General features: G+C 55.8%; 1 protein-coding gene across 4 annotated transcripts in view; it reads right to left on the bottom strand.

Annotated features, from left to right (window-relative positions):
- Nucleotides 1-88: 88 nt before the first annotated feature.
- SYNGR1 (synaptogyrin 1) overlaps nucleotides 89-21960 on the bottom strand; it is a 29110-nt gene continuing 7238 nt past the window's right edge. Inside the window, exons 2-4 of one of the 4 annotated variants that reach the window (XM_060166558.1) lie at nucleotides 9738-9975; nucleotides 8190-8279; nucleotides 89-4143 (exon numbers count right to left, since the gene is read on the bottom strand). In XM_060166558.1, the coding sequence (XP_060022541.1) occupies nucleotides 3959-4143; nucleotides 8190-8279; nucleotides 9738-9975 (513 nt within the window). In that variant the 3' untranslated portion in view covers nucleotides 89-3958. Of the gene's footprint in view, nucleotides 4144-6203; nucleotides 6958-8189; nucleotides 8330-9737; nucleotides 9976-21960 lie in introns of those variants that run through there. The other 3 variants (XM_060166556.1, XM_060166555.1, XM_060166559.1) reach the window with 3 other exon arrangements.

Consider the following 21960-nt stretch of genomic DNA (forward strand, 5'->3'; position numbering starts at 1 on the left):
GCCACTAACTTTAAAAACAGCGCCCTGCAAACATGTGTACGTAAGAGCATGGGAATGGTCCGGAAGGAATGAGGCCAAGCTAATCTTGGCTGCCTGTGGTGGTTGGGGAAGGGACCAGGAAAGGGAGTGGCGATGGGGTGTGCGTGCATGCACACATGTGAAGGTGAGGGGCACTGGCTTCATCTGTAATGACTTTACTTTTTACTAAACATTAATGAACAAATAAAGCATGTTCCAGGTCAGGGGAGACAGAGGGGATGGGCAAATGCCAAGCCACACTCACCAAGAACCAAAAAAACACCGTGACACTCTGCAGTCCACTGGTGGGTTTGGAGTCTTCACTTTATTACTATGTCACCAGAAGTCACCACCTTCACTTGGTTCACCACAAATGGACGGATGTCATAGAGGAGGGTGCCATGGGGCCACCGGATTCACTCTTGAGACTTAACCAGGTGGTGGGGGAGTCCAGAGTGGGGGCCCAGGATGGGGACTGCCATTCACTGCACACACACGCGCACAGAGATATATTTGTGGAGCCTTATATTATACATCTTATATATAGAAAATATATATATTTATACTATACACAGGCAGTAACGCTGCGGGAAGGGCCAGGGCACCCAGACAAGGGTTGTGGGCACCAGGGGATGGCGAGCGTCACATCAAGGGGCAGCGCTGGGAGACGGATGGACAAGTCCATCCTCCCACAAACTCTTGGGAGGGGTGCTCCCCCTTTGTGCTCCTTAGAGAATCAAAGGGGTCTTGGGCCAAGGTTGGGGGCTCCCGAGGGGTAACGTGGGGGGAAGCCTGGGACCCCCAACAGTCTTCGAAGATCAAGAACCACCAGGGAAGGGTGGAGTGGGGAGCAGATGCCAGCACCCTGGGAGTTAGTCCCTCAATTGTTACACACCCGGGTGGACCAGATGCCTGTGATGGAGCAGGATGAGTGTCAACTCGGAGGCAGGAGACCTGGATCCCGAACCTCTGGCTCTGTGCTTGACTTTGGACAAGTCACTGTCTTCCTGGCCCAGACTCTACCACCCCTAAGCGTCCGTGCAGCTCTAAACTTGTGTGGAACCCAGTTTTCCTTGGCCCTCTCTTGCGCTTGACAGGAGGAGGGAGCCCAAACTCAGCAAGGTCGGACTGCAGGGATGCCCTTCTCCAAGGAAGGGCTTGGAAGCAAGGGGGAGGCGGGGGGGCAGCAGGGAGGGAAGAGGGGATACCGCTGGCCTGTGAGCACAGGCTCTAAGCTTGGGGTCCCCGGGGGCTGTCCTCAGCCAACAGAAGGAGCAGGGCTTCCCCACCAACCACTCAGCAGGGGAGTCAGGAGCCCTGGGTCTCAATCAATTCCCGCCCTGCAAATCCCTGCTCCTGTTTCTCACCCCCGCCGCAGCACAGCCTGACCACGGGACCCTGTCTGGGCAGCACCCCAGGACTAGTGGGGATTCAGCAGCCCCCAATCCTGGCAGGGCCTTGTAAATTTTCCCATTCTGGGGTGGCAGGTAGAGTCTGTAATAAACACCCAGCGACCGGGTAAAGTTTAAATGGTATCCTGCCCTCTAGCCCAGCATCACCAGCAGCTGGTCGGTGCCCAGGGGAAGAGATGGGCAGCACCCTGGGGTCTCCTGGTGCCCATCAGCAAGGGATGTTTTTGGTGGGGAGTGGGTGAGGGAGAGGACTTCTCATAGAATCCTATGTGGGCACAGAGCTTCTCTCTGCCAGAAACACACCCACTCCCACCCTTACCTTTTTCGCAAACCGCTGCTCTGGTACCGGTTCCACTGCTCAACCTGGCAGATACCAGAGCCCCATCCTGTCCCCACTTGGGCCACCCAGGGGGAGAGAACCATAGATAGAGCCCCTTCCCCAGACGTGGAAAACTGAAGTCAGCAACAAGCAGCTGTCACTTGGCTGCCTGGGGTCCTCTCCCGTCACCGCTGCCCCTTGGGAGGACTTGACCAGACCTGATCCATGCTCCACTGCTAATTCACGTGCTGAGCCTCAGTTTCCCCTTAAGTGGGGACAACGATGCTACTTCTCTGCCTAGGAAATTTCCTCTCCTTCCCTCATTGCCAAGCTAACTGCTGCCCATCCTCAGGGCCCCTCCTTGGGGAGCCGCAGCCCGTCATGCACTCGCATAGCGCCTCACCCCTGTAATGGACCCTGGATACAGCTGTCGGTTTAATGCTCACCTCTGACGACTGTCGGCTCCTTGAGGGCAGGGGCCCCACCCTCTATATTCCCAGCACAGATGCCCCATAACTGCTGAATCAACAGGCAAGTGAACAAATATTACCTGCCCCTTAGGGTTCTCGTGGGGGCTGGTGGTGGGAACACCCAGCACCGTGCTGACCTGCAATCCCAGTGCCCTGCTTCCCGAGGCACTGGCTGGTGGATGCTGGGCCCCAGGTCTCTCCACACCTCTCCCCTCTTCAAGGCCTCCCCAACACTTAAGGCTCAGTGGAGAGCCCACGTTGTGTAAGAGTCCCTCCCTGTCCCCCACAACCCTCCCTGTGCCTTTGAGGACACCTGCCACCCTCTCCCCTACAGCCTGTGGCCTCCCGGAGCCTTCCACGCCCCAGGGGCTCTCACCGTTCATCTTGAGGACAGTTTGTCCCACGACAGCAACTGCAGGCTGGCCTTGCTGGGTGTAGAGCCCCTGTCTTCCCATAGGGAGACCGGCCATTGGCAGGCCTTCTGGAAGGCTTTAGCTTGGCTGTCCCAGCCCCTGGGACCCTGGCTGACCCCAAATGAGGGAAGATGACACAGTGTCCCAGATCAGTTCTGTTTCCTGGGAGGTCACAAGGGCAGGGAATGGGGCACCTGCTGGGTAGCTGGGACCAAGGAGACCAGGTAGCAAGCCCAGCCCTGCCACTCACTCACTGTAACCTTGGGCGACGTGCTCCCCATCCAGGCCTCCTTGTCCACTCGGCCCCGGGCAGGGACATAGCGAGCCCCTCCGAGAGTCAGGGACAGTGGTCAGTCGCCAGGAGGCCACAAAGGCGTGCTGGAGCTCCTGGCGGGATACGCGCAGCACGGAGCAGCACACGGGAGCCAGGCCCGCCCTCTTGGCTCTCCCGCCCTGGGAGGCGGCCAGGGGAGGGGCTGGCGGGATGTGGGGAGAGGGGCCTGGAGGCAGGGCTGTCCCACTTGAGGGAACAGTCGGGGAAGAGCAGGCCCCTGGCTTGCAGCAGAATCAGGGTGTCTCATGGGCTGAGGTCCCCAAGCCCTCCCAGAGTGACGGTAGCACTGAGCGGTGGAGCCCCCAGCTCGGGGAGGGGGGATGGTGGGAAGGCCAGGGGACAGCAGGTGCTCTGCAGTCAGGGGCCTGGGCTTGGCCCCATCTCTATCACTGGCTGCCTGAATGACCCTGGGTGAGTGACCTTGACCTCTCCAGGCCTCAGTTTCCTCAGCCATAAAATGGAGACAGGCCAACACTCCTAGCAGGGCAGTTGTATCACTCCTAGCGGGTGACAGCCCCCAGTGTCCTGTGGGTGCTCACACCCTGCAGCCAAACCTTCCCAGCATCCTCCCGGTCTAGTTTTCTCTCCATTCCTACTTCTGGTACCAGTAGGGCCTCCTCCACATCTCCTCTTCCCCATTTCCAGGGACCATTTGTCTTTCAGCACTCATGCCAAGCACAGGCCTGATATACAGTAGGTGCTCAACGAACGCTCGAAGACACAAGGAACGAATGCAAACACCCCAGGGCCCTGCTGGACACACCTGCACACACATGTGGATACCCCCCCAACACCTCACTGCCCCATCCCACCCGAGCTGCCCTGGACCTCAGTGGAACCACCTGGAGGGACCGGGTAGGGCAGCCTGGGAGGGAGAAGGGGGCCAGGTGTGAAGGGGAGCAGGGGGCAGCTGGGGCAGGTCACAGGCAGGCGGGGGGCAGGCGGTCACTGTGGCTCAGTAGCCCTGTGACTGGTAGCCCTGGGGCTCGGGCTCAAAGGCGCTGGCCGGCTGCTGGTAGGTGCCACCCATGCCGGCGGGGTCTGGCCCGGTGCTGGGCTCCACGTAGGGGGCGTAAGGCATGCTGGAGTCCTGGCTGGGGTCCATGTAGTCCTGGGAGAAGAGGGCCGAGTCTGCGCCAATCTGGTACCTCTGGAAGGCCAGCACAGCCTGGCCCGCCTGGGGACGGGGGTCGGCGGGGACAAGGACAGGCGGGTTAGGGGAAAGACAGACAAGAGCACTGGGTTAGTAGAGGTTAGTCCACAGGACACGGGCAATAGAGGGTTAAATATCCTCAAAACACAGAAGATGAAACAAGCTTGACTGGGGAGGAGGGAAGGCCGTCCTCGAAGCCAGCCCAGAACCACACTCTCTAGCCACAAAGAACTTCAGAAATCACCTGCCCTATGGCCCCTAATCCCAGAGGTCACTCTGGGTCAACAAAAATTCTAGACTCTTCATTTTGGAGTGTTAAAATGCCCCCAAGGCCCACAGCATCCTTCTCAAGATGTGTTCTTAGGGAGTTAGATGGAATGGAGAAAAAAGGTTTTGGTGGGACAGAGAAATGTCGGCATCTCCTAAAAGCTATTCTGTCTCCCTTGCAGTTAGGCACAGCCATATGACTAAGTTCTAGCCAATGGGTCACCCCCAGGTTCTCTGTCCCACCCTTTGACCTGATGCCTGGAATGCAGGTGTGATAGCGGGCGCTCTAGTTGTCATAATGGACCATGAGGTCCATGAGCCAAATTGTAGGGATGGACGAAGCCTGGGTCACTATAGACTTCTGGAGCCACTATGCCAGCCCTGGACTGTCTTCCCAGACTTAGACTTTGTTTAAACCACTGTCATTTGTGATTTCTGTCATTTGTCACTGAACCTAATTCTAACTGAAATGCTTCACCAAACAAGTTTGGGAAACTGAGTTAAATAGAAGACTATAGGACTTGTCAGAGCTTTGACTAATGACTAATACATGCTGGGATCCCCAAGGGGAAAACTATGGCAAGCAACATTTGCCAACCTTATCCGACCACTGAAGCCCTTTTTTCACAGGACGCAGTTGGGAAAGACTTGTCTACCGCATAGATGCATAGGCGGGAAGTTCTTTTCCAGTAAAAGCAGTTACATTGTTACGAAGGACAATGACACTGATCACACCAAGCTAGGGAATAACTTAAATCTGTCATTAAACGACAGTGTTTATAGGTTTGCACTGAAAGTCTTCTCCAGAGACCTTCCCAATCCAGGTAATCTGCCTGTGATGGGAAAATGCTAATGTTCTACATACCCTTGTTTGGGGTCTGGGAAGACTGAGGCCTAGAAAAGGGTGGCCTCATGGCAGTCAGTGCCAGAACCCAGACCTAAACACAGGGGTCCTGCCCCTTCCCAGGCCACGGCCCTCCCCACCTCCTTCCTTTTGATCAGCCTGCTGACAAGGCACTGAGTCAACCAGGAACCCAAAAGGGTCAATGGGTGAGAGGCAGGGGGCAAAGGGCCAGGGGCCTGGGAAAGGCAGACCAGGCCTCAAGGAGGTGGGCTGAGGAAGTTAGGAGTGGCCCTCCTGTATTTTCCACTATGTTGGTAAGAGGTCCTGGCTGTGGGGGCACTCGGATGCAGGAGCCTGGAGAAGCAGGGAGGTGGAAAGTCCCCCCTAGGGTACCAGCAACGTTGTCAGCTCCCTTGAGCCATCAGTGAGCCCACAAGAGCACAAGGGGAATGAATGAATGAATGAATGAGTCCCCGAGAGGAACTTCTGCAGACCTGGTCCTCCCACAGCTCCCTGGCTCCACTGGGGTCTGCACGGAGGCAGAGGGCTGGAGCAGATGACCTCTGCAGACCCTTCCAGGAAGGGGCCTCTAGCTACAGGCACCTAGTGCTATATCTGTGGTCACTCCTCCATCCCCACTGAGTCAAGGCCTCCCTTAGCCAGCCAGTTCAAAGAGCCACAGACAGGAGCCAAGGAGGGGTGTGGGCCCCTGCTGGACTGGGGTGCAGAGGTGAGGCTGGGCGTTCTGTTCAGAGCCCAGGGACCTGGTGGTCCACCTGGCCCTGCTTCTTCAGAGCAGGTGCACTCTCTGTGGCATTTCCACCGTGCAGTGCAGGGCAGCAGAGGGAACCTGTGTAGAAATGGGGGCCAAGGTCCTTTGGAAGAACAAGGATTCACCACACGGGAATCACTCCCAAAGTAGAGATTATGAAGGTGTCCTTGACTCCTTGGAGAGAATGAATGAATGAATGAATGAACAAAAGAACCTACATTTATTGAGCATCTCTGTGCCAAGCCCTGTGCCAAGCTTTGTTTCATCTGTGCAACAGCCCTGAGAGGCTGGTCCATTATCACTCCTCAGTCCAGGGAAGTAGACTGAGGCTCAGAGAGGTGCAAAGGCCTGCCCAGGGTCACAAAGCACACGAGAGCAGAGCAGACCATGAGTCTTCTGATGTCCTGGGCCAGACCCCCCTTGGCAGCCAGCCTCCATGGCGACTGGAAAATCGGCCTTCATGTTGCAGCCACGGGACGGGCTCTCAGCCCACAGCTCGGCACCCTGACAGCCCATGTGTGGAGCCACCTCCAGCCCTTCTACAACCTGTGCAGTACATTTGGGGGAGGTTTCGGTTTGTCTGTCTTCGCCTCCCCAGGATGTGGGCTCCTGGGGCCAGGGACCACATCTGATTCATCACTAGGCACATAACAGTTGCTCAATAAATGTTTACTGAATGAACGGACACATGAAGAATAAACAAAGGAGGCAATGAGCGAATGGTGAGTCTTAACTGGCCCCTCTAGCCAGCTTTCCACCGCCCTGCACGCCCTGGCATCTTGGCCGGTCCAGGAAGTGGGCTGCCCCCCAACCTTGCCACTGGGCATGATTAGGGCTCCCTGCCTCTGGAAGCCGGGCGGGCCTACGGCTGTGCTGAGCTGGGAAACAGCGTGCTGTATTCCTCCTGGAAGGTAAGGTCCTTGAATCTCCGCACGGCCAAGGCTGCGGTCAGGCTCTGCCAGGAGACAGCAGGGGTGAGGCCAGCGGGGAAGAACAGGGAGAGGCAGAGGTGCCGGCAGGGAGGCTGACTGCAGTGGGCTGGTGGGCACCTGTCAGTCAGGCTTTCAGACCCACCCCTGGAAGTCCTGGTGTCCAATCACCCACTCCTCCTCTGCGAGCCCCGCCCCCAAGAGAAAAGGGATAGCCAGGAGCCCACAAAAAAGGAAGAAGTCTAGGACAGGCCCAGGAGGGCAGGGGGGACAGGGAAGGCTGGCTGCAGCAAGGCTTCACAGGAGGGGTCAGGACAGCTGGAAGGTCTGGAGGGAAGGGGGCACTGTCAGAGGGGAGGTGAGAACCCTTGGGATGTGGCAACGGAGCCTACATAACCCCAGATATCTGCAGGAGGGAGACGAGAGAAGAAAAAGTAAATCGAGAGGACCTGGAACCAGTGGGAAAGAAGGACCAGCCTTGCTGTCACGCTGATGGGTGCTCAACACCACGTGGTCTAGAGCCTGCAAAGGGGTGACCTCTGGCCAGTGGGGCCCAGAGACATGCTTTTTTGGACCCACACAATATATTTTTTTAAACTTGAACAAATTGCTAACACATAAAGATCAGATTTCTCATAGAAATTCAGACTTCTGGGCTCCCTGGGAAAACAGGAAGACCTGGCCTCTGTGGGTCCCCATTACTGCTCAGAACAGGGGCCGGGCAGAGGGTACCCTTTTAGGACGGTGTGCACATGCCACCCGGTCCACTCACACCTTCTCACATCCTGCCTGCCCCATGGCCATCTGCGTTTGTGACACCCCCCACAGCAAATCCAATCTCCCCACTTTACAGATGGGAAGACAGAGGCCCAGAAAATTAAAGGCAGCCCCACGATTTGACCCAGGTCTCCTGACTCTCTGCTTGGGCTCCTTCCCTGCCTTGAACCTCAAGGCCTTATCTTCCCATCTAGGCCTCAGCTTTGTCATCTGTAAAAGGGGACAGTAACTACCTACCACCCAACTATTGGAGTGGCTGGGAGGGGAGTCCATTACCACAGGAATGGTGCTCTGCACCAAAGCCAGGGTCTGCCACCACCACCTGACTGTCTTTGCTGGACAGTCTCCTTCCTCAGGGAGCAGCCCCGCCATGAGCGTTTAGGAGGGAAGCAGAACAGAGTCCATGGCTATGCTCAAAGGCCACCAGCCCAGGAGCCTGGCTGGGGCCGGCGAGTGTGGGCTGGGTGGGCGGTATACTCACCCACGTGAAGATGGAGAAGAAGGAGAAGGCGATGGCAGCTCGGGCCGCGTCTGTCCCTTCGTTCAGCGGGCTGTGCTTGGAGACCTGCCACTGGTTGGCCAGGTAGCAGAAGCCCACGAACCACAGGAAGGCCCAGAAGGCTGGGGTGTGCGCGGGGCCAGGCAGACGCCCGCGCGGGGAGAGGGGGCGAAGAGGGAGGCGATTGGAAACCGAGGAACGGGGGACGTTCAAGAGCACGTCTCCCACGCTCCCCCACCCCCAAAGGGAGAGGGGGTGGGGGTCAGAGTGGGGAGAGCACAGGCAAGGTGCAGGCGGAAACAGAGAGGTCGGTCAGATGCAGAGCGGGAGAGAGACCACAGAAAGGAACCAGCCAGGCCGGGAGCAGATCCAGGGAGGGCCGGGCAGTGAGAGGGAGGGAGACACAGAGGGGAGGAGAGACAGAGAAAAGTCAGTCAGCCTCGGCCGGCGTGTCTCTAACCTCAGCCAACACACATTTCCTGGCTGAATCCCTGACTGACCCATGGTCCACCCTGAGACCTGCAGCTCTCTGGGGGAAGCGTCCACCCAACCCTGCAGCCTCCCAGAGAACTGGGCAGGGGAGGATGAGGGGACGCCGGGGCCAGCAGGTCAGAGTCTCAACCACTAGTGTGACTGCAGCCTCACAAGGCCCCGAGGTTAGTGAGGGGCCCTTGGAGAGCCGAGGTCTGGGGAGTTTAGTGGTGCGAGCCCTGTGGCAACAAGATCTCTAGATGCCCACAGTCTATCCATAGAAGTCCAGAGCTGCTCAGGATAAAAAGCGTGTGTGCCGGGGGTGGTGCCTAGAGCCCAGCCCCTCCCAGAGACACTGCTGGGGAACCCAGGGGCTCCATGGAACGAAGTTTGAGAACCACTCATGTCATTCTAGTTCCTTCGAGTCTAAGGGACCCCGGGCCTCACTGCCTGCAAGCCAGGCACATCCTGAGAGTCCTGGGGCCAGGAAGTGGGGGGAGGTCCCAGCCAGACACCTGAGACCACAACCCCAGGCCAGTGACACCAAATCCAAGCACCCTCCAATCAGTCTCTCGGAACTCATGGGGACAGAGACCAGGGTACTTCTGCCAAAGGCCATTTCTGAAGGGCAAGGGTGGCAGGTCACGGTGGCTCCCCAGCTCCAGGTCCTGACCCTCCCGGGGTACCTACTGTGTGCTAGGGCCTTCAGCCATCGCCTTGCTTACTTCTCACGGGGCTCCACCAGGGAAGGGGCCAGAGGAGGCCACTGAAAGAAGGGGTAACTCCTCTGGTCGTTGTGCTCCCCTCCCCGCGTGAGCTGTGGGCTGTTCTGGGGTCTCAGGCCCAGCCCTGGTCCCACCCTTCCCTGCTGCCAGCCCTGTGACCCCAAGTCTGTCTCTTCACCTGCCTGTACCTCAGTTTCCCCATCTGGAAAATAGGGAGAAGGGTGGCAGCCGCCTCCCAGGTGTGCGTGAGGCTGAGGAGGACCACGGCCAGGACAGCCCCCTGCGGACTCTGTTGCGCTGGGGTTGGGGGGTGCCCACTGGGATGGGGGCTCACCCGAGACGCCGATGTCAGACAGGACGGCCTTCTTACGGTCCTTGACACTGCTGATCTGCGGGAAGTACACGTCCAGGGCCAGGTAGAGCAGGCAGGTGAGGAAGGCAAGCACGCCCACGGTCACGCCGTAGCCGCAGGCATTGGGGTTGCGGTTGTAGATGCAAAACTCCTTGCTCTCTGAGGGGCTATTGAGGTAGCCCTCATTCACGATGGAGCCGAACACCACGATGGAGAACACCTGCGGTGGCGGGGGAGGGGCAGGGGCAGGCGTGAGACCCCTCCCAGTACCAGCCCCAGGGGAGGGGAGGGCTGCCAACCCCCTCGGCCCGCTGCCTGCCTCTCTGTGAGCCCTCTTCACCCCAAACAGCCACAGGGCCGGTGTTAAGCATGCATTTCAGAGGGCAGGCCCAGAGAGGGAGGGGAACTTGCTTGGGGTCACACAGCACAGGCGGGGTCAATCGCCTTCTTCTTCAGCTGCAGGCACTGAGGACCCTCTGACCACAGATGTGGCCCCACTCCCCTTCCAGCCAGGTGCTGAGAGGTCTTCCTGGGCCCTGATACCACAGTTCCTCTAGGACTGGACCTGGCCTCCCAGGAGAAGAGGTCTCAGCCCTCTGGGTGGTAAACTGCCAAGCCAGCAAGCCCCCAGCTTATTCCCCCGGATGTGGGCACGTGCCCAGCCCCATTCTGTGCTCCCCTCTGCTCTGCAGAGCCACGGGCTGTTCTGGGGTCTCAGGCCCTGTCCTTGGTCCCACCCTTCCCTGTTGCCCAGGCCCTGACAAGTGGAAAGAATGATAAATGAAAAAAATACAACAGTCACAATCCTGTCAATTACAGAGCAACAGGTCAATTACTTGCAGGACCCCAAGTGTAACATGTGTTACCTCCTTAAGTGCTCCCCAACAACTTCCAAGACAGGTCTATTTCAGCTGGGCTGGCAGCCAGCAGAGGTGGTCCCCTAAGACCCCACCTCCTGGTATTCCGCGTTTGTGCAATCTCCTTCCCCTAGACTGTGGGCTGAGCCTAGCGATTTGCTTCTAAACAAACAGAATACGTCAAAAAGTGACAGGATGTCGCTTGTGCGAGGAGGTTACAAAGACCTGGCCTCCATCATGCTCACCCCCTCCTGACTCCTCTCACTTGCTTGCTCTGATTGAAGCAGCTGCCAGGTTTTGAGCTGCCTTATGGAGAAACACACGCAGCATGGAACTGAGAGGCCTCCAGTCAACAGCCAGCAGGGAACTGAGCCCCGTGGCCCACAGGGAACGAGTCCGGCCAGCACCATGTAAGTGAGCTTGACAATGGATCCTCCCTCAGCCTTCAGATGAGACCGCAGCCCTGGCTGACACCATGATGTGAGAGGCAGTGGCACCTCGCTAAGCAGATTCCTGGCCACAGAAACTGTGAGATAACAAATGTTTGTTGTTTTAAGCCACTACATTTTGGGGTGTCTTGTTACACAGCAGCAGCTAACGAGGACAATCAGCATATCGGCATTTTGCAGATGAAGCAGGGAAGGTATAGGTATTGGTTAATGTGCCCAGAGTCACACAGCTGGTACGTGGCAGAGCTGGTTCAAACCCAGGGACCTGACTCTGAAGTTCATGCTTTTTCCTCCTACCTTTCGCCTCCCCAGAAACTATGATTATGAGGAGGCCCAGACCCAACGGACAAACACACAAACAGGAAAACAGAACATCAGATGTGGCCTACAGTGAACTTGAGGTGCAGGCTGCAGAGCGTTTATCGTCCATTGTCCACTTCACTTCGCTTTCCAACTTTTCTATAATAAGGAACTAGAATTTCAATATGACCCAGACACATTTTCATCCTTAGCTAACACCTATGATGGGAAGTGACTCCAGCGCAGGTGTGAGAAAAAATATAAGAAGCATCATTTTTTAAATTGTATCTTTTTAAGATGTCTACACTTTACATGGGTTTTATAATGTACTGGACATATTAGTGTAGCAGTAATATATATAAAACAAATCCACATTTCTTATTGAAGTATAGTTGATGTACAATATTATATAAGTTACAAGTATACAATATAGTGATTCACAATTTTTAAAGGTTATATTCCATTTATAGTTATTATAAAATATTGGCTATAGTCCCTTGTTGTACAATAAATCCTTGTAGCTTATTTTATACGTAATAGTTTGTACCTCTTAATCCCCACTAGTAACCACTAGCTTGTTCTCTATATCTGTGAGTCTGCTTCTTTTTTGTTATATTCACTAGTTTGTTGTGTTTTTTAGATTCCACATATAAGTGATACACAGTACTTGTCTCTCTCTGACTTATTTCACTTAGCATAATACCCTCCAAGTCCACCCATGTTGCTGCAATGGCAAAATTTCATTCTTTTTTATGGCTGAGTAGTATTCCATTATATATATATACAACATGTACCACATCTTCTTCATCCATTCATCTGTTGATGGACACTTAGGTTGCTTCCATTTCTTGGCAACTGTGAATAACGCATGAACATTGGGGTGCACGTATCTTTTCAAGTCGGTGTTTTTGTTTTTTTCAGATATATGTCCAGGAGTGGAATTGCTGGTTCATATGGTAGTTCTATTTTTAGTTTTTTGAGAAACCTCCATACTGTTTTCCACAGTGGCTGCACCAATTTACATTCCCACCAACAGTGTATGAGGGTTCCCTTTTCTCCACATCCTCGTCAACATTTGTTATTTGTGTTCTTTTAAAAAAAATATTTATTTATTTATCTATCTATCTATTATTTATTTATTTATTTTGGCTGCACCAGGTCTTCATTGCAGCATGCGGGATCTTTAGTTGCAGCATTTGGACTCTTAGTTGCAGCATGCAGGATCTAGTTCCCTGACCAGGGATAAAACCCGGGCCCCCCGCATTGGAAGTGTGAAGTCTTACCCACTGGACCACCAGGGAAGTCCCTATGTTCTTTTTGATGATAACTATTCTGACAGGTGTGATATGATATCTCACTTTTGTTTTGATTTGCATTTCCCTGACGATTAGCGATGGTGAGCATTTTTTATGTGCCTGCTGGCCATCTGCATTTCCTCTCTGGAAAAATGTCTCTTCAGGTCTCCTGTCCATTTTTTAATCAGGTTGTTTTTTTGATGTTGAGTTGTATGAGCTGTTTATATATGTTGGATATTAACCTCTTATCAGTCATATCATTTGCAAATATTTTCTCCCGTTCAGTAGGGTTGTGTTTTTGTTTTGTTCATGTTTCCTTTGCTGTGCAAAAGGTTTTAGGTTTAATTAGGTCCCATTTGTTTATTTTTGCCTTTATTTCCTTTGCTTTAGGAGATAATTCCAAAAAAATACTGCTATGATTTATGTCAAAGAGTATTCTGCCTATGTTTTCCTCTAGGAGTTTTATGGTTTCCAGTCTTACATTTAGGTCTTTAATCCATTTTGAAGTTTATTTTTGTATATGGTGTTAGAGAACACTCTGATTTTATTCTTTTCCATGTAGCTCTCCAGTTTTTCCAGCACTACTTATTGAAGAGACTGTCTTTTCTCCACTGTATATTCTTGCCTCCTGTGTCATAGATTAACTGACCATAGGTGCGTGGGTTTCAAATTTACGTTTAATGGGAGCACTGATTCAAAAATTTTTCCTGAAGGACGGCACGAACTAAGGTTTGGAGACCGCTGGTTCATGACACTTGTGTTAACAAGGATTCTGACCCAAATGTCCATGAATGGATGAATGGCACATCCATACAATGGAATATTATTCAGCCATAAAAAGGGACAGAGTTCTGATATATGCTGCAACTGGATGAACCTTAAAACAGGTGAAGAAAGAAGTGAAAGAAGCCCAGACACCAAAGGTCAGTATTATGATTTCTTTTACGTATCATACCCAGGATAGGCAAAACAGAGACAAAAAGCAGACTAGAGGTTACCGGGGGCTGGGGGAGGGAAGAATGAGGAGTGATTACTTCATGGGTATGGGGGGTATTCATGGGGTGATGAAAAAGTTTTGAAACTAGACAGGTGGTAGTTGCACAACATTGAGAATCCACTAAATGCTACTGAACTGTATACTTTAAAATGGGTTATTGTGGGTAATATGAATTTTTCTGCAATTCAAAAAAAAAAAGAAAGGATGCGGGGGGTACTGTGTCCTGGTTCAGCCACGGGCACTGAAATGGGCAGTGGTGGCCTGTGAGCCACACATGTACCAGTCCTGATTTGGGAGCGCACATGTCACCTCAACCTGCAGACCAGTACAGGCCTCCTGGTACACAGCTCCGCCCGGCCACAGGTTCTGCATCTTCACAATCTCCACATGGAGCAGCAAGGGCAATGCGTACTGCCCCCAATTGACAGAGAAGGAAAACTGAGGCTCAGAAAGAGAAGGTGACACTGTTGTCAGGGTACAGGCTGAACTTGAACCCAGGTCTCTTGAACCTCAGCCCTACGCTCTCTTTCACCTGACCAAGCTGACCCTCAGCCTCAGGAGGTGGGCCCTGAAGCAGGCGTGACCCTTTATTTCCAGAGACCCAGGGGATCAGTAGGAAAGCATCAGTGTGATGGGAACAGGCCGTGGGACTGGAATGGCAAGTCTGGCGTTCAGGGGCACAGGAGGGGAGAGGCACGAAGTCCAGACTTCAGAGCAACTGTGAAAGGGACCCCTGGGCTACTGACAGCCCAGACAAGCAACGAAGACGCCACTGGGAGACAAAGGCGGGCTCTGACAGCCAGCTGCCTGGGCCGTGCACTGCATGACTCCAGGGACCACCACTCACACAGCCCCTTGGGCCTGTGCACCAAGACAAGTCCAAGGCTCCTACCAGAAAACTGCCAGGCTGGGAATCTGAGGCCCAGTCCCAATGTCATCAGACATCACCAATCCAGCAAAATGGAAAAGTCTCTTGATTAGACAGAGACTTCAGACGCTGAGGAGTCACACAGACCTGCTGGATTCAAATCCCAGGCCTGCTGCTCATGCTGTGTGGCCTCAGGCAAACGACTTAACCTCTCTGAGCCTCAGATTGGTCCTCTGTAAAAATTAACCTTCCCTCCAGGGCTGATGGAAGCATTATACACAAGTACACAGAGCACAGCAGTCAGGACTTCGTTAAGGGTTAACTCCCTTCTCCAGAGGCCCTGGGAGAGAAGACACGCTCCCTGGGGGCTGGAACAAGGGTGGACCCCTTCCCTAAAGCAGGCTGAGTGGAGGGGTGGGGGCAGCAGGTGGGCGGAAGTCCGGGCTTTGGGGACAGCAGAGGAGGAAGCATTAAGACGGGCCCTCTTGGGGGAGAGGAGCAGGGAGTCCTCAGAGACGCCAGGAGGAAAGTGCTGGTGAGGGCGTGTCCCCAAGAGGGGAAGGAGCAAGATTAAACAGTCTCCTGGACCTGACCGGCGGAACTGGCAGAGCTGGCCTGCCAGCTCCCTGCAGCCGGTCCTTCAGCCCCTGGGCTCCCCGCCCTCCTCTCCGCCCACGGCTCCCTCCTGCAGACTTGGGCCTCCGTCAGGCATTCATCACAGGTCACAGGCTTCTCAGTGCCTTGCACTGTGCTGGGAGGGGGCGTCAAGGGGGACCACGTCCGTGGAGCCCCTGCTGTCGGGGAGCTGACCATCTGGAGCTACAGGAGTGAGGGGGCGAGAGCCTGGCCCCTTCTCTAGCGGGGTGACCTTGGGCTTAACCTCTCTGAGTCTCAGTTCCCAACAACAATAGCCCCTAAACCACTGACATTTTGTGAGGAATAAATGAGGTCCTACGTGTAAGGAAGAGCATGTGATGCAGAGTAAACAACCAAAAAATGCCAGACTGACACTAAACAAGTGGAAAAGATAATTGAGGCAATGACCCACGGTGGCAAGTGCTGGGAAGAGGTGGCAGTGGTCAGGGGAGGGAGCCCTGAGCAGTGATCTCTGAGCTGGGCCAAGGAGCCAGCCCTGCACAGATCAGGGGAAGCGTGTTTCAGGCACAGGAACAGAAGGGGCAAAGGCTGAAGGTGAGGGAAGGAGCACGGCTGGAGCAGGGACCAGGGAGCTGGGGCTGGAGGAGGCAATGGGACAGGAAGCGGCAGGGAGGGCAGGACCTGGTGGGCCACGGGCACATTGGATTAAATGCAGTGAGAAGCCACAGGAGCAACGAGATCTGGGTCTATGGATCATGGTCCCCACCCTGCAGAACGAAGGTCACCTAAGTGCCCCCAATCCCCGGCCCTGGGCCTTCTGGACACAATCCAAGCTTCTAGGGCTGGTGGTCAAGGTCCTCTAAGTACCCGCTCTGCCCACCTCCCCCGGTGCCTCCCTTCCCTCCACTTCCCACCAGCCACCTCCTTGCCCACCTCACAACCCCCGGCCCCTTGCACTGTTTTCTTTCCGTAATATTCTTTCTACCACGTGGTAGGTGCTGGGCTGTAACTAACTGTTCCGATTATGCTGGGTGGCGGTGGGGCGAGCTGCCCCTCTGCTGGGCCTGCACTCCCCAGGGAGATGACCGCTCTGCAGCCCCAGGGCCCCCTGCCTCCGGGGCCTGGGAGGCGCAGCTCGGAGGCCAGAGAACTGGGGCTTGCTATCGGTTGTTCATTCATTTTCAAGTATTTCTAAGCACCTAGTACGTGCCAGGCCCTGTGCGAGAGGCTGAGGGGGCAAGGTCCCTGTTCTCATCAGGGAGACAAACAGCTGAGAAACATGTACAAGAGTCCAGACGAGTGTCCCGAAGAAGCGCCAAGCAAGGCAGGAGGAGACAGACTGGGCAGATGGGGGTCACTGACGTAGTGACCTTTGCGCGGACGCCCATATGCAGAAAGGCAGAGCCACGCAGATATTGGGGAGAGACGTTCCAGGGAGAAGTAACCGCAAGTGCAAAGGCCCTGGGGCGCGCATAAGCTTGGTGCCTCGAGGAGGTGCACAGGGTGTGGCTGGAGCACAGTGAGCGAGGGGAGGTCCCGAGGTCGGCAGGGGCCAGCCCCCAGGGCCTGCAGGGGAAGGCTGAGCTCAGGAGGCACTTTGGGGTTAAGAGCAGGTGAGTGACTGATCTGACTTAGGTTTAAGAAGACTCACCCTGGGCTTCCCTGGTGGCGCAGTGGTTAAGAATCCACCTGCCGGGGCTTCCCTGGCGGCTCAGTGGCTGAGAGTCCGCCTGCCGATGCAGGGGACGCGGGTTCGTGCCCCGGTCCGGGAGGATCCCACATGCCGCGGAGCGGCTGGGCCCGTGAGCCATGGCCGCTGGGCCTGCGCGTCCGGAGCCTGTGCTCCGCAACGGGAGAGGCCGCAACAGTGAGAGGCCCGCGTACCGCAAAAAGAAAAGAAGACTCACCCTGGTCATGGTGGAGAAAAGACTGTGGGGCGAGGGTGAAAGCAGGGAGACCAGAGGGGCTAATCAGCGCCCAGGTGAGGGACAAGCGGGCGGGGCTGGCATGGGCAGTGGGATGGGGTGAAGTAGTGGGGGCTGAATGTCCTTTGGAGGTAATGCCACCAGAATCTGCAGACACTGGCCTGCTGCGGGGAGCAGGGCAGTCGGGGAGGGGCTGGGTTGGATGAGAATTGGGAACAGAGGTGTCGTGCCAGGTCCCCCGCAGGCTGCAGGGCTGGGCCAGGGCAGGGAGCCACCCCTGGACCAGGCTGAGAGTCTACAGATGGAGAAACTGAGCCGAGGGGAGGGGAAGCAGCATTGCCAAGGACACACAACAAGGCCCTTGCAGTCTCACCACACCCCCTGCAGGACCCTCTGGGCCCCAGCTTAACTCCTCCATTTAGCTGCAGTCTCCCCACCCCGAGTGGGAGGGAGCCTCCCAAAAGCAGGCCCAGGCCCCAGGTTTCTGTTCCACAGTCCAAGGCAGGAGGAACGGGGACTCCCTCGAGACCCACGATGTGACTGAAACACATGCTCTTCACTCCACAAGGTCCATGGCCTTATTCTCATTTTACCCACGTCCAGGGAACTGCCCAGGTCCCACGGCTGTTTAAGGGTGGATGGAGTATTGACAAAAATCCAAGGCCGGTGCCCTGTGTCGGGCGGCCTCTGGGGTGACTCGCTAAGGCCGGGTGGCAAGGAGCACGCAGAGCAGCCACCAGAGAACCGGAAATTAAACCACAATGAAATTCTACGCTGGCCACGGTGGCAGAGGCATGGGAGGGAGAAGCTCACCCCAACAAGCAGATCTGCTGCAGGGGCCAGGACAGGGCTGCGGAGGCAGAACCAGCAGCCAGGAAACAGGAGAAGATGGAGGGTGAGGGCCCCGGGAGGTACTCAGGGGGCCACTGGGCACAGGCAGGCACAGGAAAAACCACCTCCCTCCCTTGCACTAGAGAAAAATGTTTAAAAAAAAAAAAAAAGCACCAAGGTAAACTGGGGCAAGACTCTGTTTTTTTCACCATCTTTATAATCCAATCCTGAGCCTTAAAAAAACGGATTCCAGATGGCACTTAGAGCAGAGCTATCTCCAACTCAGAAAAGCAAACCGAAGGAATCGGACTCAGAGACACACAGAAACAGACGCCCCAGAACTGCCAGACCCTGCCCTGGCCTCACATCACTCTCTCTCCCACCCCACGACTCAACCATCCTAGAGGGCCAGCACTAGCAAAGCCACAGGCTGTTTGATAATTTCGCCCTGGCTGTTCCCACCTCCCAGAACACCCTTCCCCACCTTCTTCATCTTTCAAACAGGAACGAACTCCTTCGCACCCTTCAAAACGCTGCTGGGAGGTGGTGACTTGCAGCTGCCTCCTGGGACACCCTCCTTCCCAGTCACTCTCACCCACCCTAACCCTGCACATACTCCTGCTTGGGATTCATCTAGCGGTCTGTCTCCCCCGGCCCACCCTCACCCCCGACCCTGAGCCAGCCCACAGCCTCTGCAGGGGCCCTGCATCCACTGGGAGGGCTTGCCAAAAATCATCTCATTTAATCCTCATCAAAACCTCTAAGGAAAAAAATAAACCTAAAAACACCCCACAGATTAGGAGATACACACTACTATGTACAAAACAGATAAACAAGGTCCTACTGTAGAGCACAGGGAACTATATTCAGTATCTTGTAATAACCTAATGGAAAAGAATCTGAAAAAAATATATATATATATACACCTATATGTATAACTGAATCACTTTGCTGTACACCAGAAACTAACATTGTAAAAATCAACTACACTTCAACAGATAAACAACAACAAAGCACCCACCCCAACAAAGCAGGCTTACTTAGCGCACTCCAGCAGAGGGCAGCTGAGGCTCCATGAGGCCTGGACTCTGGCCAGCCCACGGCCGGATGACCCGGAGCAGGTAAGCATGGTGCCGGGCCTCCTGCCCAGGCCTGCCCCAGGTCCAGCCCCATTCCAGAACGTGTGCCAAACCTCGACCTTCAGCTGCCTCCCCATGAAGAAATGACTTCCAGATCCCAGACTCTAGGACCAGCACGAGACCCAGGAGAGACAGCTGCTGTGCCGAGCCTGTCACCTCCCCACAGTGCAGGAGGGGCCCGGCCCACTTTTCTCCACATCCGCCCAGAGAGCTGGCAGGCTGTGCCTGGGCCAGTGCCGGGCATCAGGCTAACTTGGGCTCCAGGGACAGCTGGGCCCAGCCAGCATCAGGGGCAGGTGGAGACAGAGGTCCCTGCTGTTCTCAGGGAACTTCCCAGAGGCCAGGCTTTAAACATCCTTGGGCACCTGCTGAGTCTTCCCCCAGACAAGCTGTCAAGAGATGAGGTCAGGAGTCCACGACTCTCCGGTCCTGCCAGCTCCGGATGGTACCTTCTATCTACCTCACCCTGTACAGAGACATCTGTTCCTCAGACCGGTGGCTGGGAGGAGTCCCTGGTCCCTGCCTCACGCTGCAGGCAGCCAGCGGACCCGCTCGCCGGCTCTCCAGTTCGCGGCATCGGCTACTGTCCACTTCCAGGCCACAGTGTTGCTTGCCTGACTCAGGACAGCCTCCTCTCCCGCCTCCTCCAACCCATCTCCAGACGGGCGCCAGGGGGCGCTCACCACTCCCCCAACTCTCACCAGTCCCTCCCGGGGCTGAGGATAAAGTCCAGCCCCGAAGAAGAAGACACCGACGGGCTGCTGGTCTCACCTCTGGTCTCTCCCCGCCCCCTCATCCATCTGCACACTGGTCCCCACTCAGCTGCTCAGACCCCAGAGTGGGCGTGTCCTTGAACCCCATCCAACCTGGCACTTGGGTCTATTTCTTCATTCTTCCCCAAACTCTCAATTTCCTCCATGCAGCCTCCGGCCCCCGCCCCTGTGCCGGTCCAGGCCACCATCACCTCTTGCTAAGCGATGACGGCAGCTTCCCAGCCTCTGTGCGCCACTCCTGCGCCCCTGCACCATCCAGATCTCTCTAAACCTAAGTCAGATCGTGTCACCCCTGCTGCATCTCACTCACCAACAGCCGCATGGTGAAATCCCCTCCCCACCCCAACCCCCAGGGTTCCAGCTTCCTCTCAGCCTCCTCTCCTGCCACTTGCCTCTGCTCCCTCCTAAGCTCATTCCTGCCTCAGGACCTTGGCACTGGCTGTTCCCTCTACCTGGGATGCCTAGAGTTCCCCAGATCTTCCAGGCTGGCTCCTGCTGGTTCCTTCTCAACGTCCAAATCTCAATGCAAGCCACCTCCTCAGAGAAGCTCTCCAGACCTGACTCCCAATATTCTCCAATACCCCCATTTATTTTCTTGATAACCTCATTACATATTTTTTTCTTATTTTTTGGTTCAGTTGTTGGGTGTATGTCTCCACTCCAGACCCAGAGGGAGGGTCAGGAAAGGCTTCAAGGTGAGTGAACAGCAAGCCTGATAGATGGGCAGAGACACAGGCAGCACGAGAGTTGGGAGAAAGACTCTTCTCTCCTCAGCATCCTTGGCTTGCACACCTCTGACCACAGGGAGCTCACTCCGTAACAAAGGGCTGCCACGTCCTCTCCCTCAGCTCGAGCTGAGCCCGCCTTCCTGCCCGCATCCCCGTGAAGTCCTCAACCTGCCTCCTGGGCCCCACGGGAAGAGCGGACAAAGAAACGGGCAGCCGAGCGTTTGAGGGATGAGTCAGGCTGCAAGGGCCCCCCTTCACGGGAACAGGCCCTGCCTCCCCCCGGGTCACGTGAGGGAAAGGGCCGAAGCCAACGCAGGGGCGCGTGATGGGCACTGGGTGGGGGGGCACTCGGCTTCCTCAAGAGCCTCGTGCAGAGCCGCAGGGTGGGGGCGGGGCAGGCGGGCTCCCTTCTCTCCTCCCAGGCCCGGACCGGCCACCACCTCTGCAGCCTTGGAAGCAGAGACCTGCTGCGGATTAGGCAGTAATCTTCCCGTAAGCTGTCTCCGTGTGCTCTCCGCAGTGGGGGTGGGGAGTGGGCTTGCTGGGCAGGGCCCCTATCCCTGCGGCACTGAGACTCGCTGGACCTGGTGATCTGAAGGCTCCCCTGTCTTCTCCCTCCTGTGGCTGCACAAACACCAGGAGAGCAGGGAGCCTCCTTAGAAACGGGGAAACTGAGACCCAGCCCTGAAGACTGCAGACTTGAATGGGGACGGTGGGTGGACGGAGGAGGACAGAGCACGGCAATTCCCAGCCTCATTCACCCACGTGTGAGCCATGACAAGATGCCAGGTGCCGTCTCGCACTGGGGATACGACAGTGACCTGACAGACGCGGTCCCTGCCCCCCAGAGCTTACAGCCCATGGGGCGTGGAGGTGGGGGGCAGCAGCCTCTCATCACCGCCCTGCCGCGCCTTCACCCGTGCTGCTCCTTCTGCTTGGAATGTCCCCCCTCTCCGCCTGGCTGGCCTCATTCCTCCCACCTGTCCCGAGCCGAGGGAGCCTGAGGGAGCGTCCCTCACTCTAGGGCTTATGCTCACCTCCATACTTTAAGTGGTTCCTCAGCCACATTTCCCACCACTAGACTGTGAGTCTCGCAAAGACCAGGCACATTAAAGAGAAGGCGGCAGTCCCGCGGCTGTCGGAACCAACGGAACCAACGGGAGGACGTACGAACCCCTCACTGCGCCAGATGCGGCCGTGAAAGCCATTAATAACAACTGGCCACAGGATTTGGCAACGTGAAGGTCACGGATGATCTTGACGAGATGGAGAGGTGAGGGCGAGAGCCTGAGCAGGGCGCAAGTGAGAGAAAACCAGGGGAGAAACACCAGAGACGGAGACCATAGACGAATCTTCCGCAGGACCAGAGGCATGGGCAAGGGCGTGGGAAGAACTCCCATTTGTAAGCCGATGGGAAAGAGCCAGAGTGGAGGATGGAGGCAAGGG

This window comes from Lagenorhynchus albirostris, chromosome 11 (genome assembly GCF_949774975.1).
Source record: "Lagenorhynchus albirostris chromosome 11, mLagAlb1.1, whole genome shotgun sequence".
Taxonomy (NCBI): Eukaryota; Metazoa; Chordata; class Mammalia; order Artiodactyla; family Delphinidae; genus Lagenorhynchus; species Lagenorhynchus albirostris.